General features: G+C 37.8%; 1 protein-coding gene and 1 long non-coding RNA gene across 4 annotated transcripts; both read left to right on the forward strand.

Moving 5' to 3' along the window:
- The first annotated feature begins 296 nt into the window (after positions 1 to 296).
- Positions 297 to 1,627, forward strand: LOC134791149 (uncharacterized). Its single transcript, XR_010144273.1, has 2 exons — positions 297 to 964; positions 1,159 to 1,627. It is a non-coding gene; the product is annotated as an uncharacterized LOC134791149 (long non-coding RNA).
- Positions 1,628 to 2,338: 711 nt separating this feature from the next.
- LOC134790988 (adenylate kinase isoenzyme 1-like) lies at positions 2,339 to 22,229 on the forward strand. 3 transcript variants are annotated; one of them, XM_063762031.1, is made up of 5 exons: positions 2,339 to 2,473; positions 19,770 to 19,950; positions 20,304 to 20,452; positions 21,052 to 21,222; positions 22,074 to 22,229. In XM_063762031.1, the coding sequence occupies exons 1-5, from the start codon at positions 2,471 to 2,473 to the stop codon at positions 22,146 to 22,148; spliced, it is 579 nt and encodes a 192-aa protein (XP_063618101.1). In that variant the 5' UTR covers positions 2,339 to 2,470; the 3' UTR covers positions 22,149 to 22,229. The 3 variants fall into 3 exon arrangements, with proteins under 3 accessions (XP_063618101.1, XP_063618099.1, XP_063618100.1); XM_063762029.1 differs by lacking the exon at positions 2,339 to 2,473 and adding an exon at positions 4,099 to 4,212; XM_063762030.1 differs by lacking the exon at positions 2,339 to 2,473 and adding an exon at positions 18,156 to 18,274.
- Positions 22,230 to 23,360: the final 1,131 nt, after the last annotated feature.

Consider the following 23,360-nt stretch of genomic DNA (forward strand, 5'->3'; position numbering starts at 1 on the left):
AACAAATGCTGTGACAACGTATGTAGTATTTTATTATTATATGAAAATAGAAAACACTCAATACTCTGAAGATGTAGGTAATGGAAAAATTTTCAACACATAGTAATTCGTATTATTTATGAATTTAAAGCTAATTACTTGATCACAATAATTGTGTTGCTTTTTGTCTTCATCAGAAAAAAAATCAATTAGAAAGTGGACTGTATGACAAAAGTCAAAATGTAACTTAAAAAAAACAAGCATTTTATTTTCTCAATTTTAAAAAAAATGTAAATGTCAGTGCTCAATCAGGCTCGTATTAAACCGAAATATGTTTTAATTCTGATTTGTTTTTACCATCGTACTACAGGGAAGCCCTTTCAACGTTTTAATTCATTATATTGTTTAAAACTATTGCGAACTTAAATGCATCTAATTATAATTTGATTCCAACTACTTATTCGTAAATATTGAATCATCGTCACAGAACAAAACATTAAGAAGAATTTGTTTTTGTTTTTAAACTAAATAAGTTTTTGGCAAAAATTTAATTTTTGGTACAAACTTTTATCGCTGACTGTACTTTTCTTACGACAGACAACTAATACTCATCGAGACAATTCTAAAAACCCCTAACACTATTAGGTTGCGTTGTTTCATCACAGAGTTCTTATGGTCACCTCCTGTCTCCATCATCAGATCAGCTCGATGGTACCATAATATTGCATTGTCATCCGATTTATACATGCATGCAAAATTTCAGCTCAATTGGAAACCGGGAAGTGGATCAAAGTTAACTTGCAAGATTTGATTACAGACCGACAGACAGACAACGGTCGTGAAACTAAATAAAAGCTTGTAAAAATATCAATTGTTAACAATGTTTATGAAGTTATCGATCTGTTGAAATATTTATGTCAAAACCATTAAAACTTATTGGAAGAAAAACAATTAAAATTATAAAAGCCGGTACAACTCTAGCCTCGTGCCGCCCATCATACAAAATTATAGCCAAGGAAGTTAGAATCTTGTTGTATTTACAATTAGGTTGAATTTCATTTGTTCGATAATTTTATGAGACGAATGAAATGCTACCTACTTTGTTTTTAATTAAGGTTGACATTCCATCGAAACTCAGTGTACATCCTAATGTACATTGGGTGGCACGAGGCTAGGAAGATAATAATCAAAGAATAGCCATTGAAATTAAACAATACTATGTACACTTATTACATTTTCAATTTATCATAAAAGTAACATTTTCGAGAAAAATAAGTTATGAGAATAACCGGGATAAATGCAACTATGGAGTTGTTACGTATTTTAACACCCTCTTGGTCCTACTTTATAACCGACTTCAAAAAAAGGAGGTTATTATTCTTCAAGTAGTTCAGGTTTTTATGACGGCAGATGGGACCTCTTGTAATTCGCGTTGTTTGAAAAATAACTCAAATCAGACGCAGTAATCCCATAGTTGCATTTGCCCCGTTCGGGTAATTATAATTTTAATTTGTATTATCCAGTGCTAGATGTGTACTAACTATGTAAAGCACTGTGATGTCCAAGTGCCGTTTATTTAGAACTTAAACACCATTGTGTTAGAATTATTTACATAAGAATTTGAAATATATGAGCACTTTTTTATGTACCAAGAAGTTTTATTGTATCTAAACTTACCTCCTTATACTCTAAGGGCCACCATTCACTAACTCAGGGTTAACCGGTTCTACCTGGAGTTACTATGGTTACCAGTACAATTTGACACTGGGTTGACGGTTATCCCCGGGTTAGTGGGCTTACCCTGGATGTTGCAAGTGGCGCTAACTCGGGGTTAACCGGGTAAACCCGAAGGTACCAGGGGCTAACTCCGAGTTAGAGGCTAACCCTAAATGGTGCATGTGAGCGCCCTCAGCGCCACTTACAGCATCCCACTAACCCGGAGTTAACAGGTTCAACCGTTAATCCAGTGTTAAATTGTACTGTTAACCATGGTAACGCCAGGTTTAACCGGTTAACCCTGGGTTAGTGATGCATGTGGCCCTTAGGAGGCTAAACGGGATAGAAATCTCACGGCGCGATTCGGGAAATGAATTAGAGATTCACTAGATATGAAATAGTAAAGATATGTGACATTCCACGGCAAAAGGTACCTTATGGCGGCTGGCACTTACGCTATCATTAACGCCGCTCCAATATTCAGCCGGGACAATGGTACCTTTTGCCGTGGAACGTCACATATCTTTACTATTTCATATCTAGTGAATCTCTAATTCATTTCCCGAATCGCGCTGTCAGTCTCTTTAAGCGCTCCGTGTTCGACGAGCCGCGAGCGGGCTTTCAGCATTTCCCGCGCTTATTGGCTGATTGGTACAGTTTCCACGGCCTTGACCGAGCTTGCTGCCGATGCCGCAGTCGCCCCGCATCGCTCGCGGTATACGGACGTTGGCGTGCCGCCATTTTGAAAAAGAACGCGGTGAATTCAAAAATATAAATGGTAAGTTAATTAATTATGACATAAAGTTGCTTATTTGGTGACTGTAGAATCAGAATAGGGTGATTTTTTAAAAATTAAATAGGGATAAAAGTTCGTGGAAATAAATGGGATTGTATAACAGTGGATTTCAATTTTCAGCGGTTTAGTATAGATCTTCGTGTGTCGTAACATAATATTTATGATGCACACATTGCAATGTAGAGAAATGTGTGTATTTATAAAATGGTAGAGATAGCTAAGCGAGTATAGATACTTTATTATTTTTATTGAGTTTACGTAGGTATTCTTGCTAAACTATCTTTTGTACTGCGTTGAGATTTTTTTTGAGAAACAGATGAATGGTTATATTTTTATGGGCAGATACGATTTAAAAAAAATACTTCAAGTATTCAAAATTCAGTACACATAAAAGTAAACATTAAATAATAAATAAATCTAAATGGCATAGCCTACAACCGATGTAGGTCATTATATATTTTAAGCGTAGATTAAGTAAGTTATAAACTTCTAAAGAAACATTTTAATGATGACTATACTTTTTTCAAATTAGCATAATCTTTGTAGGTATATCGCGTGCATCAAGATTGCCTGTGATGCGATAAGATTGCATTACATCATTTACATCACACTTATTCAATCTTTCATCAATCATCAAACCTACTACAGTATAGTCAAATAATTTAATTTCCGTACCATTAGGTACGCACCATTCTGAGAGAACTAAAAATCACCAAACGACTCCCAACAATCTGCCAGGAGAGGGCTCTTAGATGCTTTGGGCACATAATGCGGTCGCCACACCTCAGCCTCGAACGTGACATCATACTGGGGCAAGTTGAAGGCAAGCGCGCTAGAGGAAGAGCCCCTGCAAGATGGTCGATTACATTAGACAAGCATGTGGTTCCATGCAGAGGGCAGCCCACATAGCCCTTGTTCGCGATAAATGGAGGGACATAGTTGTTGGTCACGATCCTCAGTCGTGAGGGAACGACGAAGAAGAAGAAGAAGAAGAAGAAGACCATTAGGTACCCTGTCACAGTGACAATCAGTATGAAAGTCGAGGGACCACATACTATTGTCACTGTGACCAGGTACGAAATGGTATTTAAATTAAATTATTTGACCGTACCAATAAATTTAATTTACATTGTTTATAATATCTACGATCAGAACGTACTTAGCGCCACTTGCATCATCCCACTAACCTGGGGTTAACCAGTTAAACCGTTAACCCAGTGTCTAGTTGTACTGGTAACCATGGTAACTACAGGTTTAACCGGTTAACCCCGGATTAGCGGGATGGTGCAATTGGCCCGATTAACAAAACAGCTTATTATTATTTAACTAAAAATAAAGTATCCTAGATTTCAAAGTTCTTAGATCATGTCTTCAACCTTCCAAATTTTATCTAAATGCGAGTTTCTTAGCCAAGGTCCCTCCCACATCCCAATTTCTCCAAAATAATCCAGTTGTGACCGCGTTTGTATCCCAACCGTACGTTTTTGCCAACTGGCACAAAGTCTGTTTATTTACAGCAGAACGCCCTTCAGTATAATGGTATAATCCAACCAAAATAAGAAGACGCACGATTTCAAGATTAGCATAATAAGAATGTGATTGGATATTTAGTATTGTGTTAAATGAAAACTCGGCTAGATGGTGTTAGAGAAGTGTTTTGTGTTATCATTTTTATAATAACAGTGTGGTTTGATGTGGAGAATTTGAAGCTTCGTTGCAAGGTATATAAATAAGTAGACATTATTACAAAACACAATAATTTCAGGGTAAACGTAATTGTGTTGGTTTTTTTCATCTACGTAGAGCACGTAGACGTAGCGGACACATTGTAAATCTTATTTATTGAGCTAATCGGCGTGTATTTATATTTTATAATAGGTTTGTAGACTACTACTGTTTTTCTTTGAGAAATTTGACAGTAGAAAAGGCGCGAAATTAAATTTTTGTATGTTCAATTTTTTCGCGCGCACATTTTTCAAATTTGCCGCCCTTTTCTATAAAGCTATAAGTAACTTTAACACAACTTTTAGTGACAAAGCTGGTTTGCCAAAGTTTATTTAGGTATTATAACATATGACTATCTCACTATTACTACTGACATCATAAGCGTTTGAGCGGCATTGAATGCTCTCAAATCCGTACCTATAAATATACAAACTATCAATTCGTCACTACTTTGAAAAAATCTCGTAAGGTGTATTCGGGTATTACCGAATGTCGGATAATTCCGAAATTCAGATGAAAATCACCCTTAATTCCATCATAATAAAAGTCTCTTTCGGAATTATCCGACAGTTTTCGACATTCGGAATTACCCGAGTAAACCTTATCTCACATTGCTACTCAAAGTTGTCAGGCAGTAACTCTGTATGCATCCCATACATTGATACCACATTTTTCTTTTGATTGACCGAACAAGATACGATTTTTTTTCAAAGTAGTGCCGAATTGTTTTTGTGGTATCAACTCTATTTGAGAATAACTGAGTTATGGATTCAACGGAATTGTTCTTACGTATTTGAAACACGCGAAACAAAACAAAACTACCTACTCGAATGATGCTTACACGTTCCACGATGGAAGGAATGGAAACAGTGGCTCAGTCGCGCAAATATCGCCTTTCTCGTGTTAAAATTAGGTTGAGTGAGCCACTGTACCCGGCCTTTTTTACCGAGCCAAGTAGACACTGTTTTCTTCTTGACCCTACTTATGTTTTATTACCAAACCTTTCAATGAACCTTTGAATTATTATTTTCAATAAACTGGAACATTGATAACGGTATCAATATTGCAGTTCATTAAAAATAAGTTTTTGTATAATTTTCATAAAAAAAATATAAGGCTAAGTTGGAGATGGGTGTGGCTAAAGCAGGCCACTGACGAGCCTTCCAAATGGATGCCGTTACAATGGATTCATCCAAATGGACGGCATCCTAATATTAAACATTGTACGTTTTTGACATTCACGGACCGATTTTGGATTGCAGCCACGCTATTTGGACTGTTGGAAGGCTCGTCAGTGGCCACCTTTAGATAGGTTACTTTAGTTTTTTTTTATTAAGTATCTACTTTAAAACTATTACTTACGCAACTCCTTTTATTGTGAATTATTTACCATTTTGTGATAAATATTTTTTTCTAAGAAATATACAGAACCCCTAGTGAATTTCATTTAGTGTGATGTGCATGACGTACGATACGCGTTTGCTTTAAGTGTCATTTTGTATGGGATTTCGAGTTTCCAAAACGTCCCCGCGCTGTTAAAATCCCATACAAAATGAGACTTAACGCAAACACGTACGTCACGTCTAGGGTTGCCATATGGAAGAATTAAATGTCCTGATAAAAATCCGGACATCACCCTAAAAATCCGGACATTTCTTGTAGCAGAGATTTGGCGTAACTTGAACGACGCCCCGGCGGCGCACTGCTCTCTGCGGTGTACTGTATCGTGGATCTACTTTTCCCTTTCCCTTCGCCCGATCCCGTAGCCCCCTCCCCGGGCGCGCATTTTATTTTTATAAGGTCATTCCTAAAAATCCGGACACATGCCAAGTCCGGCCGCAATCCGGACATGTCCGGACGTATGGCAACCCTAGTCACGTCACGCCATCGAATAAAATTTACAATATAGAGGTTCAGTTCAGAGCTATTTATTACTAGGTAGCAAGTAGTAATTACCTACTAATTCTCATTTCGATCGATACTAACCTATGTCCTTCATGGACTCGATAAGTGGTTTAACTTCGCCTTTTGACAAATAACAGTACTTAGTAAGTAGTTAGCGTTCGATCACTATCGATTTAGCCGTTTCTAGTCACAGTGACAATAGTATGAGGTCTCTAGCGACGTTCATATTGATTGTCACCGTGACAAGGTACCAAATGGGTCATAAATTAATACTTATCGAAAGTCGTACATCTCTACTAATAGGTAGTATTAAATGCGATAGTAACTATCTGTCTGTCACCTATTCACTGTTAAACCACTGAACCAATTTAGATGAAATTTGGTATGGAGACAGTTTGAAGCCCGAGATATGACATATGTAGGGATAGTATTGATAAACACTATGTTTATCAATCGTCATCATCATAATCCCACGCAGACGAAATCGCGGGCAGAAGTGTGAAGTTGTGAGATTACGTATATATGATGTGATGGTCGTTCTTGTCTACGTGACAGCGTGATAAAACGGTATCCGTCACTTTCAATCGCGCTCTGTCAAAAAGAAGACGGATATTTTGTCACGTGGATAGAGCTGGATAAAGTCATCCATAATAGGCCTGCTGGTATATGAATGCCAAAAATAATAATGTCTAAATTATCTATAGGCAATTGAATCGCCTTGGTCATAACTGGTGTAAGAACATTGTCTGTGGCGAGCGAGCGAGATATTTCGGGACGAGAATCCGTGACAAATGAATTACCGAGATCGTGCATGTATTTGTTTGTTGACGATTTTGTTGCAGCGACGGCCGTAGGCAGGTATTTCAACCAGTAGTTATGTAAACTATGAATTTTGTAAATATCTCCTCTTAGAGAAAGTAAAAAGGGTTTAAAATAATGTTTTGGGTAAAAATCAGTCGAAATAGGCAAGGCTTCGTTATTAGAGTTTTCATTTCTGTTTACCAATCTATTCTAAGGGTCCCGAACACCCTGTTGGCTAAACCCAAAATTGGGCTAATTAACTGTGGTAAAAGTGAAAACTACTTACTATTTACAATAACATTTCTAAGATCATAAAAGGTAAAAAATAACCTAAGATTCCAGGCCTATCTCGACTCATTTTTATTTTAAAGATGATAAAATCTTTGCAACCTAATATATAAATAAAATTGTGGTCTAGAGACGCTAAGCCTCATAACTTGGGCGGCATAGATAATACTAAGAAATTTAGTCGCTGAATTTCGACTATAAGCCCAGGCAGAATATTGATAATTAGAATAAGGAGTGGTCAATCCTCCAAGGTCCAGATAATCTGTGGACTCTAATTAAATCAGGCTCGGTAAGCTCACGACACGACAGAGCTTACGATTCCATTCTGAAATAAGCTATGTTTACAATATATATTACTCATAGTGTGAAACAAACAGTCTGCTCAAGGTGTACAAAAGGTCCGTTTAACGGCCCTATGAATATCTAAAAAACCTTTGAAGTCTAGGCCTGCTAAGGCAGACTAGAAATAAATACATATGATCCCAATGTAAGAGCAGCTCACAGTTGCATAAATTATATTTGCCTCGAGAGCACTAGTCTTTCAGTTAACATGTTTACGAGTACCTACCTATGTACACGATATGACCAAGGTTACCTACCTATTTAATTATTATATCCCTGACTGCCATGGTATGGGAAATTATTATGTGCTGGCGGTGCTGCACAAGCATGTTTGAAATAAAATATACAAAACTGGCCTAACGGGCGTTTATGAATTATGTATTTTACACCCTTATGTCTGTATTGTGACCCTGGAAGTTTTAAACCACCTGTATCGTAAGTGCTCCCATGCACGGATTAAGTTTATTATAAACTACCCATGCCCTAACCTCAAGGGCAAGTGCTTCTATGCACGGACCAGATACTGTTACCACTTAATTCACTTATCATGACTTGTCATAGTTTGATACGTTTAACAAATTTAAGAACGTGGAATGTACCCACTGCAAAAGGTTTTTAAAAACAGTGACTGAATGGTTTGCACGAAAGGTTCTAGCACAACTTCTGGGCGGTCACGCCTAGGGCATGACCCTCTAGTTCTTAATTTATACAAAATTATAGCATTGTGATACTGTTCGCTTGCACAATAAAATAGAGAAACAGGAGCACGCCTTGCGAAAAGGCGAAGCTATTTTGAAACGCCAAACTTTCAAAAATGGATTGAAATATATAAATATGTCTTTGGTGTGGAACATGTACACCCAAACAAATGCAGTCATTTATTATATGTTGGCAAAACTCTGCCAAAGTGTTAGTCTGTCTGTACAGCGTAACCTGAAGGCATCAATGCACATGAATCTCTTGAAACATGGTGGATTAATTAATTTACACCCCGCCTGTGTCTTGCTCTTACCAAATCCACAAGTTAAGGACCTCAACCTATCTAGGTACCCTTCTTGCCCGAGACCTGAAAAAATGTTCACTATAATCTCATGCAGTCAAGTGTCGGAAAACTAGGTCCACACACTTAGCGCTACTGTGAATATATATCTAAAAAGTCTGTAGACTGCCTTCCAGGAGGCGGGATGCTAATAGACTAGCCTATATAGTAGGCCAGAGATATAGTATTCAAAAGCACACTGGTCCAAATCCAGTAATATTATATGTATTTCAAAATATAAAATAATAGACAATTCGGCGTATATTTGATATCAAAAAGTTACAATTATCCTTAGTTCATAAGGAGGATAAGTATACATAAATATCAAATAGATTCGACAAAGTGTTGACTCTAGCATTGGATGAAATAGGTCTCTCTTAAAGGGCCTCTGCGCTGTTGGCTCTGGGCCCACGGGTGGCCGGCAAAAGGTCGGGGACCCCATGGTCGGCACAGTTATTGCAAATAATGTATGATCACTAAATAAACACACAAATTTGCATTTTGGTTAAAAACACATATGCGATGAGCTAAGGTTTCGAATTAAGTACCTTATTCTTAATAATTTACACACTGGAAAGAGGAAACTGAATATTCAGAATTAAGCAATGCTATGAATGGTTTACATAAATTAAACCACTTTAGCGTTCAGAACCAATCAAGCTTATGCCTACTAGTAGGCACCAGATAAGGTAAACTACTCTTACTGCATATATAGAAATTAATGAGTACAATTAAGGTCACTTGATGATAGCTAAACATGAATATAAGCAGAATGAGCCTGCACCTTTACAAATATAATTGATAAGGTTCTGTGGCATTTCTATATTAACCATTTGAACGCCAAGAGCACCAAAAAGCGTCATAACTAGGCGTGCCCACATGAGTGTTATGTTATGGCTTAAGCTCTCAAAGTAACCTTCACAATTTTAAGTAAGGTTTGTTTAGGTACATTAGCTCGCGTTCGCGTTAGTAAAGCGTACAAAGGATTAAATGCATTTTATAGCTATAACCAAGTATATAGCTCACACTGACTCACAGTCATTAAAGGAATTCAGTAATTCCCTATGACATTTTAGTAAGTAGGTACCCAATATTAACTTTGTGGGTAGTGATAGTGAATTATAACGAATATTTAAAATATTCGTCTACTTAACCCCGAGGGATTCTGGAAATAAGAAAGGTCTTGTCCTTGTTATATTCCTGCAACTGCTTACTTTACTAGATAATTATTATCAAATTTGTTAATAATTGGGAGTTATAAATAAAAACTACTCGAGTACTTTATGATTTTATTATTTTCATACTTGAATTACATCACTCCTTATCACAGATGTTGTATGCTCCTTGAAGAGTAGACTGACTTATCTCATCTTCTTTTACCTAGTTTTCACATACATATAATTAAGTATAGCACCATTGTGGTGACTCATTTTTTCTCTTTGAACATTTATAAGTACATTAAGTACGTATATGAAATGTAAAGTTAGTAACATAATATAATGGTATATCAAATTGTATGCTTTACATAATACCTCTCTCCTCACAGTTGTTAAAATAAAGGGTGTACTACATAATTATTTAAACACTCGTAATATAATAATATTACATATACATAATAAGTACATGTATAATCACATTGGCTTGGCGTCTCCCCACCACCAGGCGATAACAAACACGTCTCAATATTATTCTTAGGTTTCGAATATCGGTACAGTTGTTTAATGACAGCGTTTTACACAAAAATAAAACGCTAATTAAATAACTTACCATATTCGAAACCTAAAGTTTTAATCCTGCCTGGTGTAAATATGTATAATTTTGAGACAATGACTTGGAAATTTGTTTTGGCGGTAACTGTCAAACACCTGTCAAAACCAACTGCTCTGTGGTGGGAATGTGAGAGAGAGAGAGGGACGTATATGCTAGAAAAGGACAATACGACCGACAACACAATGTTGCCATTCTCAATATTATTCTTAGGTTTCGAATATGGTAAGTTATTTAATTAGCGTTTTATTTTTGTGTAAAACGCTGTCATGTAAACATTGCTTTGTCTAGTTTCGTGTGAATTATTATTAGACTGCAATAATCATGCCGAAAGTTTTAGATTTTACAGAGAAAAAAGTTGTAAATAGTGTATATAGTTATTTATTGGGAAAAAAAAGTGCGGGAGAGAAATTTCTTCCATTAGAAAACATAACGAAATTAGCACCTGAATTGACGGGTAAGTTTCAAACTTATGGACAAATGTCACTATAGTCAGGTCGTCACGATTTGGTTGATGTCTTGTAATAATTTGATTTGTGTATTAGGTGTATCGCATGCATCGGCATCACGGATTGCTAGCGAAGGGCGTAAGGGTGGAATTAAACGACCAAACCTAAAAAAAAGAAAACAAAAAAAAAATAGATTTGGATGATTTTGATTTATGTGTCATACGTCGTAAAATTCACGAATTTTATAGCGTAAAAACCGAAGAAATATCCAAACATCAAACTTCGCACTTATTAAAGTTGTCGGAATAAAACAAAAATCATCTGCCAATTTCCATTGTCCCCACTATACAAATTGTTGCTATATAAAATTCAAAACGAGCGCCCTCTTGACAATACTCCCAAAGTTCTGGTTTACCTATAATTGGTATAAATAAACGGTTTAAGTACTTATATAAACTGTTTATAAAATCATAGTTGTCCAAAAAAAATGTAAAATTACGAAGAAATGAAAGTAAAATGGTTTGTTTACATTATTTGTCAACTCAACTTTACAGTATACAGCATATGCTTATTTATCACCAACCAAGGTTTAAAATAAATTACTTCATGCAGCCCTTGCTCAAGGATTTCCCGCGCCACATTAAAACGAGCTCTTTTGATTCAACTGTCATTAAAAAGTTGGCTGTCACCGAGGCCGCAGTTCCGCTCATTAGTGACATTGTGCGGTGACACGCGTGACAGCTAGGAAGCGGTCATTGACAATGCGCCCGCGTCGAAAATAGCTCGCTTGCCACTCGATTACTGTGGGAATTCAGTGATTGGACAAGGTCTATCATTGACGCTTGTAAGGCCATCCATCATCGTCACTAAATATACTGATTTTCAGAATTAGGAAGAGTAAACTGAGAGTTACAGGCGTGAATGTCGCTTCATCGCATACATTTCATTTTTTTGTGATTTAAACTCCATCCATATCTTCTCGATTTTTTTTTTATTTTATATAAATCCGCCTGAATCAAAAATAAACAAAATTATTTCAGTTTTTAACTGTGGATATCAGTATAATTGGAATTAGTGCCGTATAATGTGTTTACTTTGCTCCAGATTAGCATCAAAATTATTATATTGCAGAGATAGACCAAGAAAAGTCTGCAGCGGTTTTGATAGCCCACGCAGTGCAAGTGTTATTTTAAACGTCAAACTTCTATCAAATTTTGTCGTATAAATAACATTTGCACTGCGTGGGCTATCAAAATCGCTGCAGAGTTTTCTAGGTCTCACTCTAGTACCTATTTTATTTATTTATTTAAACTTTATTGCACGATATAAAATTGTACAATTGTATGTAGAATCATGATATATCGGGTGGAACAGAACGAAGGACTTTTACGCAAACGGGGCATTGTTTAGGCTACGTACTTTATTTTTCACTTATTAATCAGTTATAATCACGTTAATATTTCTAACCGTTTTTGAGATACAGCTTGTTAAACATTAGTGCAAAAATCTGTATGTTTCAACCCTAGCAAGTTTAGTAGATCCTATTGAATGACACGTGTCAATTTAAAATGTAAATAACTTTGTAGGGTTGTCACTGATATAGCAATATTACATTTTAATTATTTTGTTTTGCTTTTCAATCCAGCTTTACGATTATAATAACTCGATTGTAGATCACTTAAATAACACAATCCTTTCAAATAGTGAATAGAATCAGGCGTTACTTTGCGGAAATCCATACTAATTAAAACCAAAATATTACTTTGCTAATCCGCGAAAAGATAACGTGCTAGTCAATCAGTGCTAACCCGTTATACTTACTTGCGTATTTTTACATGCAATTAATATTCCCACCCTCCCACCGCAAAAATAAATACGCAAATAAATATAACAAACCACCACCAAAAGAATAAACCTCGACACGTGTTTCGCCTCTCTACGAGGCATCCTCAGGAGTTGTTGACGGTCTGACGCCCGGCAACGGAATGACCTGTCTAGAATGGTCGGCCATATTTATACCTTGACCACTCCCCCTACCGTGCAAGTGTGAGTGAGATGGAAAAATTCGTAATAACGGCGATGACGCAACATTCAATTGTTCGTTAAGAATCATGCCCCTATTGTTGTACCTAATTATTTCCAGTTGTTCCAGAACACCCAAACGCAATCCCTTTTCGCAAACATGTAAAATATCAAAAGAATGATTCTCAGATAAAGTGTGACCTGTATCTAATAAGTGCTTTGCAAAATTGGACTTCTCTGGATGGTTATGTCTATATGACGCAACATGCTCTTTATACCTAGTAGTGAAACTACGGCCCGTTTGCCCCACATACACTTTATTGCAATCGTCACAGGTAAGCTTATAAACTCCAGACTTTTTCCCATTCTCGATCTTATCTTTGCCATTGCAAAGCTTCGAGTGCAAAGTATTATTTGTCTTAACACGTTCACTGCGTTACGGGGGCTTTTGAACCCCGTACGATGTCATCATTCAGTGCGGAGGCTAAAAATCGTGTCTACTCGCTGGTGCGGAAGCTGTATCTTGGATATTTTTATGATTACGATAAAGACAAATATACATTTGAGTTTCTTGTCAAAAGTATAACCAAGTGGTATATTCAAAATATACGAGGTCTCTGGAACCCCGTACCGACCAGGGAACAAATTATGCCTTCTAGTGCGATACGGGTTCCAGTAAACCCCGTATAGATTTTAGCTGGCCCGTACGGGGTTATGACCACAAAGTCACTAGTGCAGTCAGCATTACAAGACTTCTTATCGGTAAATTAAAAATAATGCATTTAGGACGCATGCTAGAATGGTGTTATTGCAAAAACAATGTAGTTAACAATTGGTATAATTTAGAACAAGTAATATACTTCACGACATAATCATATCGCTGAATGTTACGTATTGTTGACTGCTGCTCAGTAATCAATTTTGACACCAATCAGTTCCAGACATGTTGTGTCGGAAAGTGACGTTTTTAGTATTTAAACTTTAGCTTTCAACCTGATAAACGATATCTAGTTATTACTATAGTAAGCGCTAAAATATCGTTTGTTTTGTTTCCCATCACTATTGATTTATCGACATAAATAAGGTATGTGCGTTACGGGGTTTGCTAAGCCCCGTAGTTTTTCAATTTTAGTGCGATACGGGGAGAAAATAACCCCGTCCTTTCATTTCTCTATAATTTCATATGTTTTTATCGTATCTACGTGCGAAGGGAACATGACGTAGGTAATTTCATACTCTTTAAATTGGTCAGAAAAAAACTTATACAATAAAATATTTCAGGACTCTATAGCAGTTTTAAGAGACTTGGGTGTACGGGGCACTTTTATACCCGTAACGCACTAAGGTGTAAACCACTACGGGGCGGATTAGGCCTCGTAACGCACTACATTTTAGGTAAAGGTTTTGTCTTGCCGCAGTGAACGTGTTAAAGGCCACAGGAATGTCGTTAGACTTCAAAATTTTGTAAATTGCATCAGACAACTTGCCAACATAAGTTATGCTCGCTTTATATTTCTTAATCGGTTCAGAGGATCGTGCCGCATACAACATAGTAAAATAATAGTTAAATAATATTTATCACTTAGCAGTTTCGAATGGTTACGATAAGTCTGTTGTGGATGGTATCATCAGGAAAAAGCGGAATAGTATGGTCAACACTATGTTGTATGCGGCACGATCCTCTGAACCGATTAAGAAATATAAAGCGAGCATAACTTATGTTGGCAAGTTGTCTGATGCAATTTACAAAATTTTGAAGTCTAACGACATTCCTGTGGCCTTTAAGACAAATAATACTTTGCACTCGAAACTTTGCAATGGCAAAGATAAGATCGAGAATGGGAAAAAGTCTGGAGTTTATAAGCTTACCTGTGACGATTGCAATAAAGTGTATGTGGGGCAAACGGGCCGTAGTTTCACTACTAGGTATAAAGAGCATGTTGCGTCATATAGACATAACCATCCAGAGAAGTCCAATTTTGCAAAGCACTTATTAGATACAGGTCACACTTTATCTGAGAATCATTCTTTTGATATTTTACATGTTTGCGAAAAGGGATTGCGTTTGGGTGTTCTGGAACAACTGGAAATAATTAGGTACAACAATAGGGGCATGATTCTTAACGAACAATTGAATGTTGCGTCATCGCCGTTATTACGAATTTTTCCATCTCACTCACACTTGCACGGTAGGGGGAGTGGTCAAGGTATAAATATGGCCGACCATTCTAGACAGGTCATTCCGTTGCCGGGCGTCAGACCGTCAACAACTCCTGAGGATGCCTCGTAGAGAGGCGAAACACGTGTCGAGGTTTATTCTTTTGGTGGTGGTTTGTTATATTTATTTGCGTATTTATTTTTGCGGTGGGAGGGTGGGAATATTAATTGCATGTAAAAATACGCAAGTAAGTATAACGGGTTAGCACTGATTGACTAGCACGTTATCTTTTCGCGGATTAGCAAAGTAATATTTTGGTTTTAATTAGTATGGATTTCCGCAAAGTAACGCCTGATTCTATTCACTATTTGAAAACGGCTTGCGTGGCCGAACAGGCACGACTTTATGTCAAACTAACCAAACAACATCGTGCAGCTGTCCAGAATGTTTGGTTTAACCAACAGTGCAAGCGTTTGAATGTTGTTCCTAATTACATCCATTTCCGCTGTAGTAGTACTTCCAGGGCTGCTAAATTGGCTATTAATAGGGCTCAGAAAATATGGTTGAACGAAGAATCTCGCCACTGGTTTTCAGTAAGGGATAATTTGAAATTGCATCTTAAGGTGTTATATTCAGAACTTTCATTTAAGTTGCATAATCTCGAATTCGATATTCTGGACCAGAAGGCGAGATACTTTGCTTCTGAACTTGCACACCAGATGTATACTACCCAGCTTAACAAATTGCATAGGTTAACAGAGTCGAGTTCTGGTTCATTTTAAAGGAGAAGGGATGTGCAAGTAACAACTCACCATGTTTTCCATCCTCGAGTCAAGAATTTAACTAATGTGGAGTTCTCAGAAAATGAAATTGGGCTTTTAGATAAAGGTTTGAAGTATAATTTCCAGACAAAAATTACTCATAGAACATTAGAAAATTTGGCAGTGGATTCTGAGGTTGCAATAGTGCGGGGCCGTGGTGATGTAGATACAAAGACCATGGTGGCTAATGTTATCAAGAGTACTAGTCCAGCACAGAGTGCGTGTGTTGATTCTGATGTTTTGCTGCTAAGATCTATACAACAGAAAGTGCAAGACAGTGATTTGGTGGTTTCAAAGGCAGATAAAGGCAACTGCATTGTGATTATGGAGAAGGGACAGTATAATCAGAAAGTACTAGACCTTATTCAAGGTGACGGATTTTCGAGATTGCAAAGAGACCCAACTCCAGGGTTCCAGAAAGATCTTAGACAAGCAGTTAAGAATTCTTCATTTGTTTTTGAAACCGAACATCAGAAGAGTATGGTTGTGCCTATGAATCCACGAGCTCCTATTCTTTATGGACTTCCCAAAATTCATAAGGATAATATCCCAGTTCGTCCAGTGGTCTCATATTTGGGTGCGCCAACTTATAATCTGGCAAAAAGGTTGAATTCCATTATAAGAGACAAGTCCCAGTTCCAGCCGAAATATTGAGAGATTGCGTTTGGGTGTTCTGGAACAACTGGAAATAATTAGGTACAACAATAGGGGCATGATTCTTAACGAACAATTGAATGTTGCGTCATCGCCGTTATTACGAATTTTTCCATCTCACTCACACTTGCACGGTAGGGGGAGTGGTCAAGGTATAAATATGGCCGACCATTCTAGACAGGTCATTCCGTTGCCGGGCGTCAGACCGTCAACAACTCCTGAGGATGCCTCGTAGAGAGGCGAAACACGTGTCGAGGTTTATTCTTTTGGTGGTGGTTTGTTATATTTATTTGCGTATTTATTTTTGCGGTGGGAGGGTGGGAATATTAATTGCATGTAAAAATACGCAAGTAAGTATAACGGGTTAGCACTGATTGACTAGCACGTTATCTTTTCGCGGATTAGCAAAGTAATATTTTGGTTTTAACAATCCTTTCAGCTCAGTCTCTAGAAATGTTCCACCCTGTATATCAGGTATTTAAAATAGTAAATAAAAAATTTGCCCAGCAGTGGGACACCAGAATAGGCTGAAAAAAAGAAAAAAATAAAATAAAATAGACCATCACTACTATCATATTATTATTGTAACACTTAAATGAGGTACTGAATACAGAATAAAAACTGTTGGAGCACAATTACCCCGTGAGGAGCAAAGTATGCACATTTTTCGTTACGGTAACAAAACTACAATTGAACTATAGATGGCGCCTAAGTTATTAAATAATAACATAGTTATTGTAATTGATTATGTTTGAACGAGTCTAACCGGGGAGCCGGCAGGCCTCGTCGGCGATGGTGAGATAACTTGGACTCCTTCTTGAGAGACTGGCCAGATATTGCACTAAATAGAGACGAGTGGAGGAAGAGGGGGGAGGCCTTTACCCAGCAGTGGGACACAGTGGGCTCTGAATAATAATAATATGATGTCTGAAATAAAATTAAATAATATAAAAATACCCCAACGTTATTGTAAATAAAAAATAAAAACAGGTTGAAAATACGGTGATCTAGATTTACAACGCATAAATTTATATACTTAATTTAACGTACAAGCAGCAACACTCTTAACTGTCCATCGGTGGACCTTATGCCATTTGTAATAAGGTTTACGAACTGTCAGTTAACAGTGTGGGCGATGGTACAGTCAAGTGTAAAAATATGGGTGTAGACAACTTACTCAAAAATATGTCCCATAGGGATGGTGTTTAGCAATAATGTGTCAACCCACATTAATTACGCAATAAGATGTCAACTCAAAAAAATGACGCTTAAAGTTGACATTCTATTGCAAAATGAATGTGGGTTGACACATTTTTGCTAAACACCATCCAGTTCTTAACCTTTTGAACGCCGAACGGCGCATCCATTTGCCGTGCCACTGACGCCACGAGGGTAAAATTTAGTTTTGTGAATAAATAATGCCAACCTAAAAGTGGGGTGTTTTTAAGTAGATTTTCATCAAAAAACGATCGACGTCAAATGCCGTCTTTGGCGTCGTTGTCGCGATTTTGCGTTTACGTCAATTGCCGTCTGTGGCGTTCAAAAGGTTAATTCGCTGACATGACACAAGAGCTATGGGACATATTTTTGAGATGATTTGTGCACCCATAATTTTACACTTGACTGTAACACTCAAGTACCGAAACCAACTAGATAGGCATGACAATAAAAGTGAGTACCTAATAGTTTACCTACGACAGATACTAACTGTTTACAATAATGTCCAAAATATATTGCAAACGTTGTAAGGAAGCCGTTGAAAACCATCCGGCGTGTTCTGTGCTATGTGCGTCACGTGCTCGCGAAGACAGGGTACCTCTACCTATCTTTTACTTTTCTACCATCGATCGTTCACAAAATATTCGGAAACATTACCTAAGTAATCAATGTGCTGGCTAATTCCGTCATAGGGACTATTACAGAATAGTCCCTCGTGGACACTGGACAGCCACGAGCGTATATTTATTTGATTTTCAATCGTAGGGGAAAAAACCATTGGCTTTTGATTGCTGAAACTAAAATCAATCGCTGCTTTGTCGACGAAATTATGAATATCGTTCGTTGTTCGAGAAACATGCTAGTGGACGGAATAGTCCCTATTATGACGGAATTAGCCACATTGACCTTACTTACAACGTACACCTTTCTACGGTCGGGCTCACAAACGTCTGGGTCAAACTCAAAACCATGTTCAGATCTTTCTTATGGACATACTTACCCAAAAGTTAAGGGCTATAAAGAGGAGGCTTAAGATGTAACTAGTGAACCTGTAGTGAAGTGACTTGAAAAAGGATAGACTGTAAAAAGTCTTTTCAAATGACGGTGACAGAGCTTTGGCAGATAACGTAAATCGAATCAATTTAGCGATATAATAAATATCAATGGCCAAAACATATCGCAAAAAAAATTATCAAGATGACAAAAACGGACCAGCCTGTTCCATCCTATCAGTATTACGTTTCCCTGCTGATGAAAAAAGGGTACCTACTTACTTTTCTATGCTTTTCTGTGAGTTTTTTACCATCGACGACACTGAAACTGGCCGATCAAAAGTTTATTATGCGATAGCGTTTATGTAGTAAATCATTGTCGGCAAGTCTTGTTAAATAAGATAATCTGTGACCGCATATTTAACAAGTAAATATGTAGATACCTTACGCACCACGCCGCATCGCAACTATATGACGTTTAACATAATATCTACATATTAATAATCTGTGCATAATATACGACAGGCGCTCGACCATAGACAATTAAATCTGAATTTATTTAGTTTTATTTCACAGCTTATATGAACCAATAGACAATCCGACAAAATGTGTCAGCGGTGGTGGCGGCCGTAAATCAGGTTCAGGGCTATAACCGCGAAAATCGAAGTTCGCATTTTTCTCTGTCACTCTAATTACGCCTTCATTGAAGTGAAAGAAAAAGATCCCCGCAATTTGCGAATTTCGGTTTTCGCGGTAGGCCCTCTGTCGCACGTGTCAATTCGTACGTAAGTGTGACAGGGAGTCAGCACGTCGAACGTGGTTCGCGGTAGGCCCTCATATCTGCACTATAAAGAGTGTAAAATTGCTAGCTGAAAAACAACCTTAGGTATATGTCGACATTTAGATTTGAATTTTCATTACCGATATATTGTCAGTGGGAAGGAAGGGGTTAATGGCTGCTCGAGTTAAATATGCCTACACTTTGCTATCTTCAAGTATTCGGCTATCTTCAAAACTTGGCCAGTAGTTGGTAGAGTGTTAGACTATCGAGATATTGTGTTTGAAGTTACCAGAAGTAACATTCTCGCCTTTCACAGGCCCCCATCAACAAGCCAATCGTGTGGGTGCTCGGAGGCCCGGGCTCCGGCAAGGGCACGCAATGCGACAAGATCATCGCCAAGTATGGCTTCACCCATCTGTCTTCTGGCGACCTTTTGCGAGCGGAAGTGAAGAGCGGCTCAGAGAGAGGGAAGAGTCTCACAGCTATCATGGAGCGAGGTAAGCATGAAACCTTTTTTTTATATTACGTTGTGTGGCAAACAAGCACACGGCCCACCTGATAGTAAGCAGTCACCGTAGCCTATGGACGCCTGCGACTCCACATAGTAGTTAAGAAAGTTGACGCGGGCCGCACTTTTGTTAATATGTGACTTTATCAGGCATTGTTGTTAGACAATATTACATACAAAATAGCCAGGGGGGCTCGCGGGCCGCTTGTTGCCGACCGCTGTTGTAGTCCCTCGAGAAAACCTCAGCAGGGAACTCATTCCACAGCCGGAGCGTCCGCGGGAGGAAATTCCTCTGAAGTTTAAGTAGTTAAAGATATTTAACGATAACATTTATGGTTCCAGGTGAACTGGTTCCCAACGAGCTAGTTCTGGACCTGCTGAGGGACGCCATTGAAGCTAAAATAGCGGAGTCCAATGGTTTCCTCATCGACGGCTACCCGCGCGAGAAGAGTCAGGGCGAAGCCTTCGAGAAGACCATTGCTCCTGCCACTGTTAGTAGTCAAATAAACACTTTCCTTAAACACACATGCACGCTTGTGTCTCAGAGAAATTCACATATGTATAACGAAATATATGATAGGATAGATACCGTCAACATGTGTGAAATGTGATTTACCTGACATGTTCTTAATAACTACCCACACAAATAGTATCGTACAAAATCTATTATTAGTTATTTTCAATCGAATGATACCTACAATTTGCGTGGGTATTTTTTAAGTAATTGTCAGGTAAATTAAATTTTACATGTTGTCCCTATTCATCCCGGTTGACGATATAGCAATTAATCATTAATTAATTAATTTTATGTCGTGAAAAATCAGGAATGCTTGTGTACTTAAGGTGGATAAACACCTGTAGACACGACAAAGTTCAGAGGCCACGAGTGTAGAAAAATGTCCCAAAGGTTGTTTTCACATTTTGGTGACTGTTTGAAAGAACACTATTCACAATATTTAAGAAGGATTATAAAGAATCAGACACTGATAGTCTAAAACTGCCTACACTGAACATATTATTATATTCAAAAGATATTCCTTCGACCTATATGCACTTTGAATTAGGGATGACCATCTTTAAAAATTTGCAGGTAATCATCTACTTCGAAGCAACAGGCGAAACCCTGACCAAGCGTCTCCTAGGCCGCGCCGTCAGCTCGGGCCGCGCTGATGACAACGAAGAAACGATCAAGCTGAGACTGAAGACCTTCTTCAACAACAACGAAGTGGTGTTAGCGCAGTACCCTGACAAGTTGAAGAGGGTAAGTGCATTCTAAAGGTGGCCACTGACGAGCCTTCCAACAGTCCAAATAGCGTGGCTGCAATCCAAAATCGGTCCGTGAATGTCAAAAACGTACAATGTTTAATATTAGGATGCCGTCCATTTGGATGAATCCATTGTAACGGCATCCATTTGGAAGGCTCGTCAGTGGCCTGCTTAAGATGGTTGATACAGCTCCGTCTGAGTGTTCTACAGCAGATGCGCTGACAAAATGTCAGATGGTTGCATTGCTGGCTCCGGCTGTGCTGGTGATGATGAGCAGACCAGCAATCTGAGAATGAAGACCTTTGTGGACAACATCGAGCCCGTTCTAGCGTAGTACCCTGTACCCTGGTCAGTTGAAGATGGAAAGCGATCTCGGAAAACAAATTTGTCAAGTCAATCACTTACATGATCAGCTCATAGGAAAAACGCGGTTAGACTTTGGTGTACTTATTAGTAGGTAAGGATACTAACTCTAATCACCCTCCTAAAGCTACGAGCACAAAACGAAAGTAGAAACGTAATAGTTTCCAGAGAAAAGCATTTACAATTTTTAGATCGTACATCTCTTCTTCGAACTATGTAGAACAGCTAGCATGATCGCGATTATTTAGTCAATTTGCCACTCATATACCTATCTGGCCCAGAATTCATTGTAGGCCAAAGCTAATCATTTAGATAGATTACCTAAGAATTAGATAGGTGTGTTTCAAATTCCACAATTTTTAAGAACATAAACAAATTTTTCCGTTTTTTACGTGATTACGGTCGGAAGGCCTGTATATGCCAGATCATGTGGTACTTACGCAAAAGGTCCAATAATTATAATGTTGTTATTCAAAATTGCAGATAGACGCCGAGAGGAGCGTGGATGACATCTTCGCCGAGGTGGTCAGCATCCTGGACGCCATCGTGAAGGCCTAACGCCCCCCGCCCGCTTTGTACATACACGCCCTTATTTATAAACATTTGTTGATCATTAAATTTGTTTTTATTCTGTTATTATTGTCTTTTTTTCGTCGAGTGGAAAAATAAGCTGTTTAGTAGTTGTAGTTTTAGAAGTAGTTTTGAATTTAGCTCTCTTGACACTATTGAGCTAAAACACACTCATTGCCCGATTCGAACTTTAAGATACGTCAATTAATAGATCTAGAAACGATATGGATTAGATGTGTCAGTGTCAAAAGTGACGTTTTTGTTTGAAGAAACGTCACATTTGATACTAACATATACACTAGATAGCTGCAGTAGGGCGTAGCGCACGTAGAGCCAGAAACCTTTTCGCATATCCAAATGTTCGCACCTATCACGGTTCAAACGCACCCACGTACCGAGCAATAGAATTACTAAATAACTTCATAGCTACAGTCCAAAACGCAGACATATTCGCAGACAAGTGGCCGTCCCTACAACGTAGTATCAGGATTGTTTTAAACTCTACCTATGTTATTTAATATCAGATTATTATTTTTTATCTCTATGTAACTTAGTAATACATAATATGTATATTTAATTCTAAAGATAAGTGTGTAATACAATAAGTGTACCTACTAATTTTATGATAATGACAACATAATATGTACCTATTAACAGTATAAGTGCCTTGGCTGGAGCTGTAAACTTATACTTACTGTTTACCTGAATAAAGAATAAAGAATATCTAATCCATATCGTTTCTAGATCTATTAAGTGACGTATCATAAACTTCGAATCGGGCCGACACGCTTTGTAAGTCCAAACTTGCCGTTGAACGACTGCATTCACATTTCCATTTTGTGTTTATCGGTTAGCCATTACGGACTATATAGGTATTCTAAGTATCTACTTATAAAAATACAAAAACGACCCGAAGACCATATAGTCAAAACAGGCCGGCACGCCTACACTACACTGACCGTTTTATGCGCGAGGAAATTTCCTCGCGCGTATGCTCGCTCTGTGTGGACCCGGCTATTATAACATGATTGTAACTGTGGAGACCTTGTGGAGACCAAATAAATATGTATTGGTATGTAGCAAAGAATATAATACTCACTAGTATGTAGTGACTACATTCCATTTATTCTCTTTAGTCCTTTCATTTATATTACATTACTCTTTGATTAACTCTCAAGTGTCATCCATTAAGATTCATTT

The sequence above is a fragment of the Cydia splendana genome, chromosome 5 (genome assembly GCF_910591565.1).
Source record: "Cydia splendana chromosome 5, ilCydSple1.2, whole genome shotgun sequence".
Taxonomy (NCBI): Eukaryota; Metazoa; Arthropoda; class Insecta; order Lepidoptera; family Tortricidae; genus Cydia; species Cydia splendana.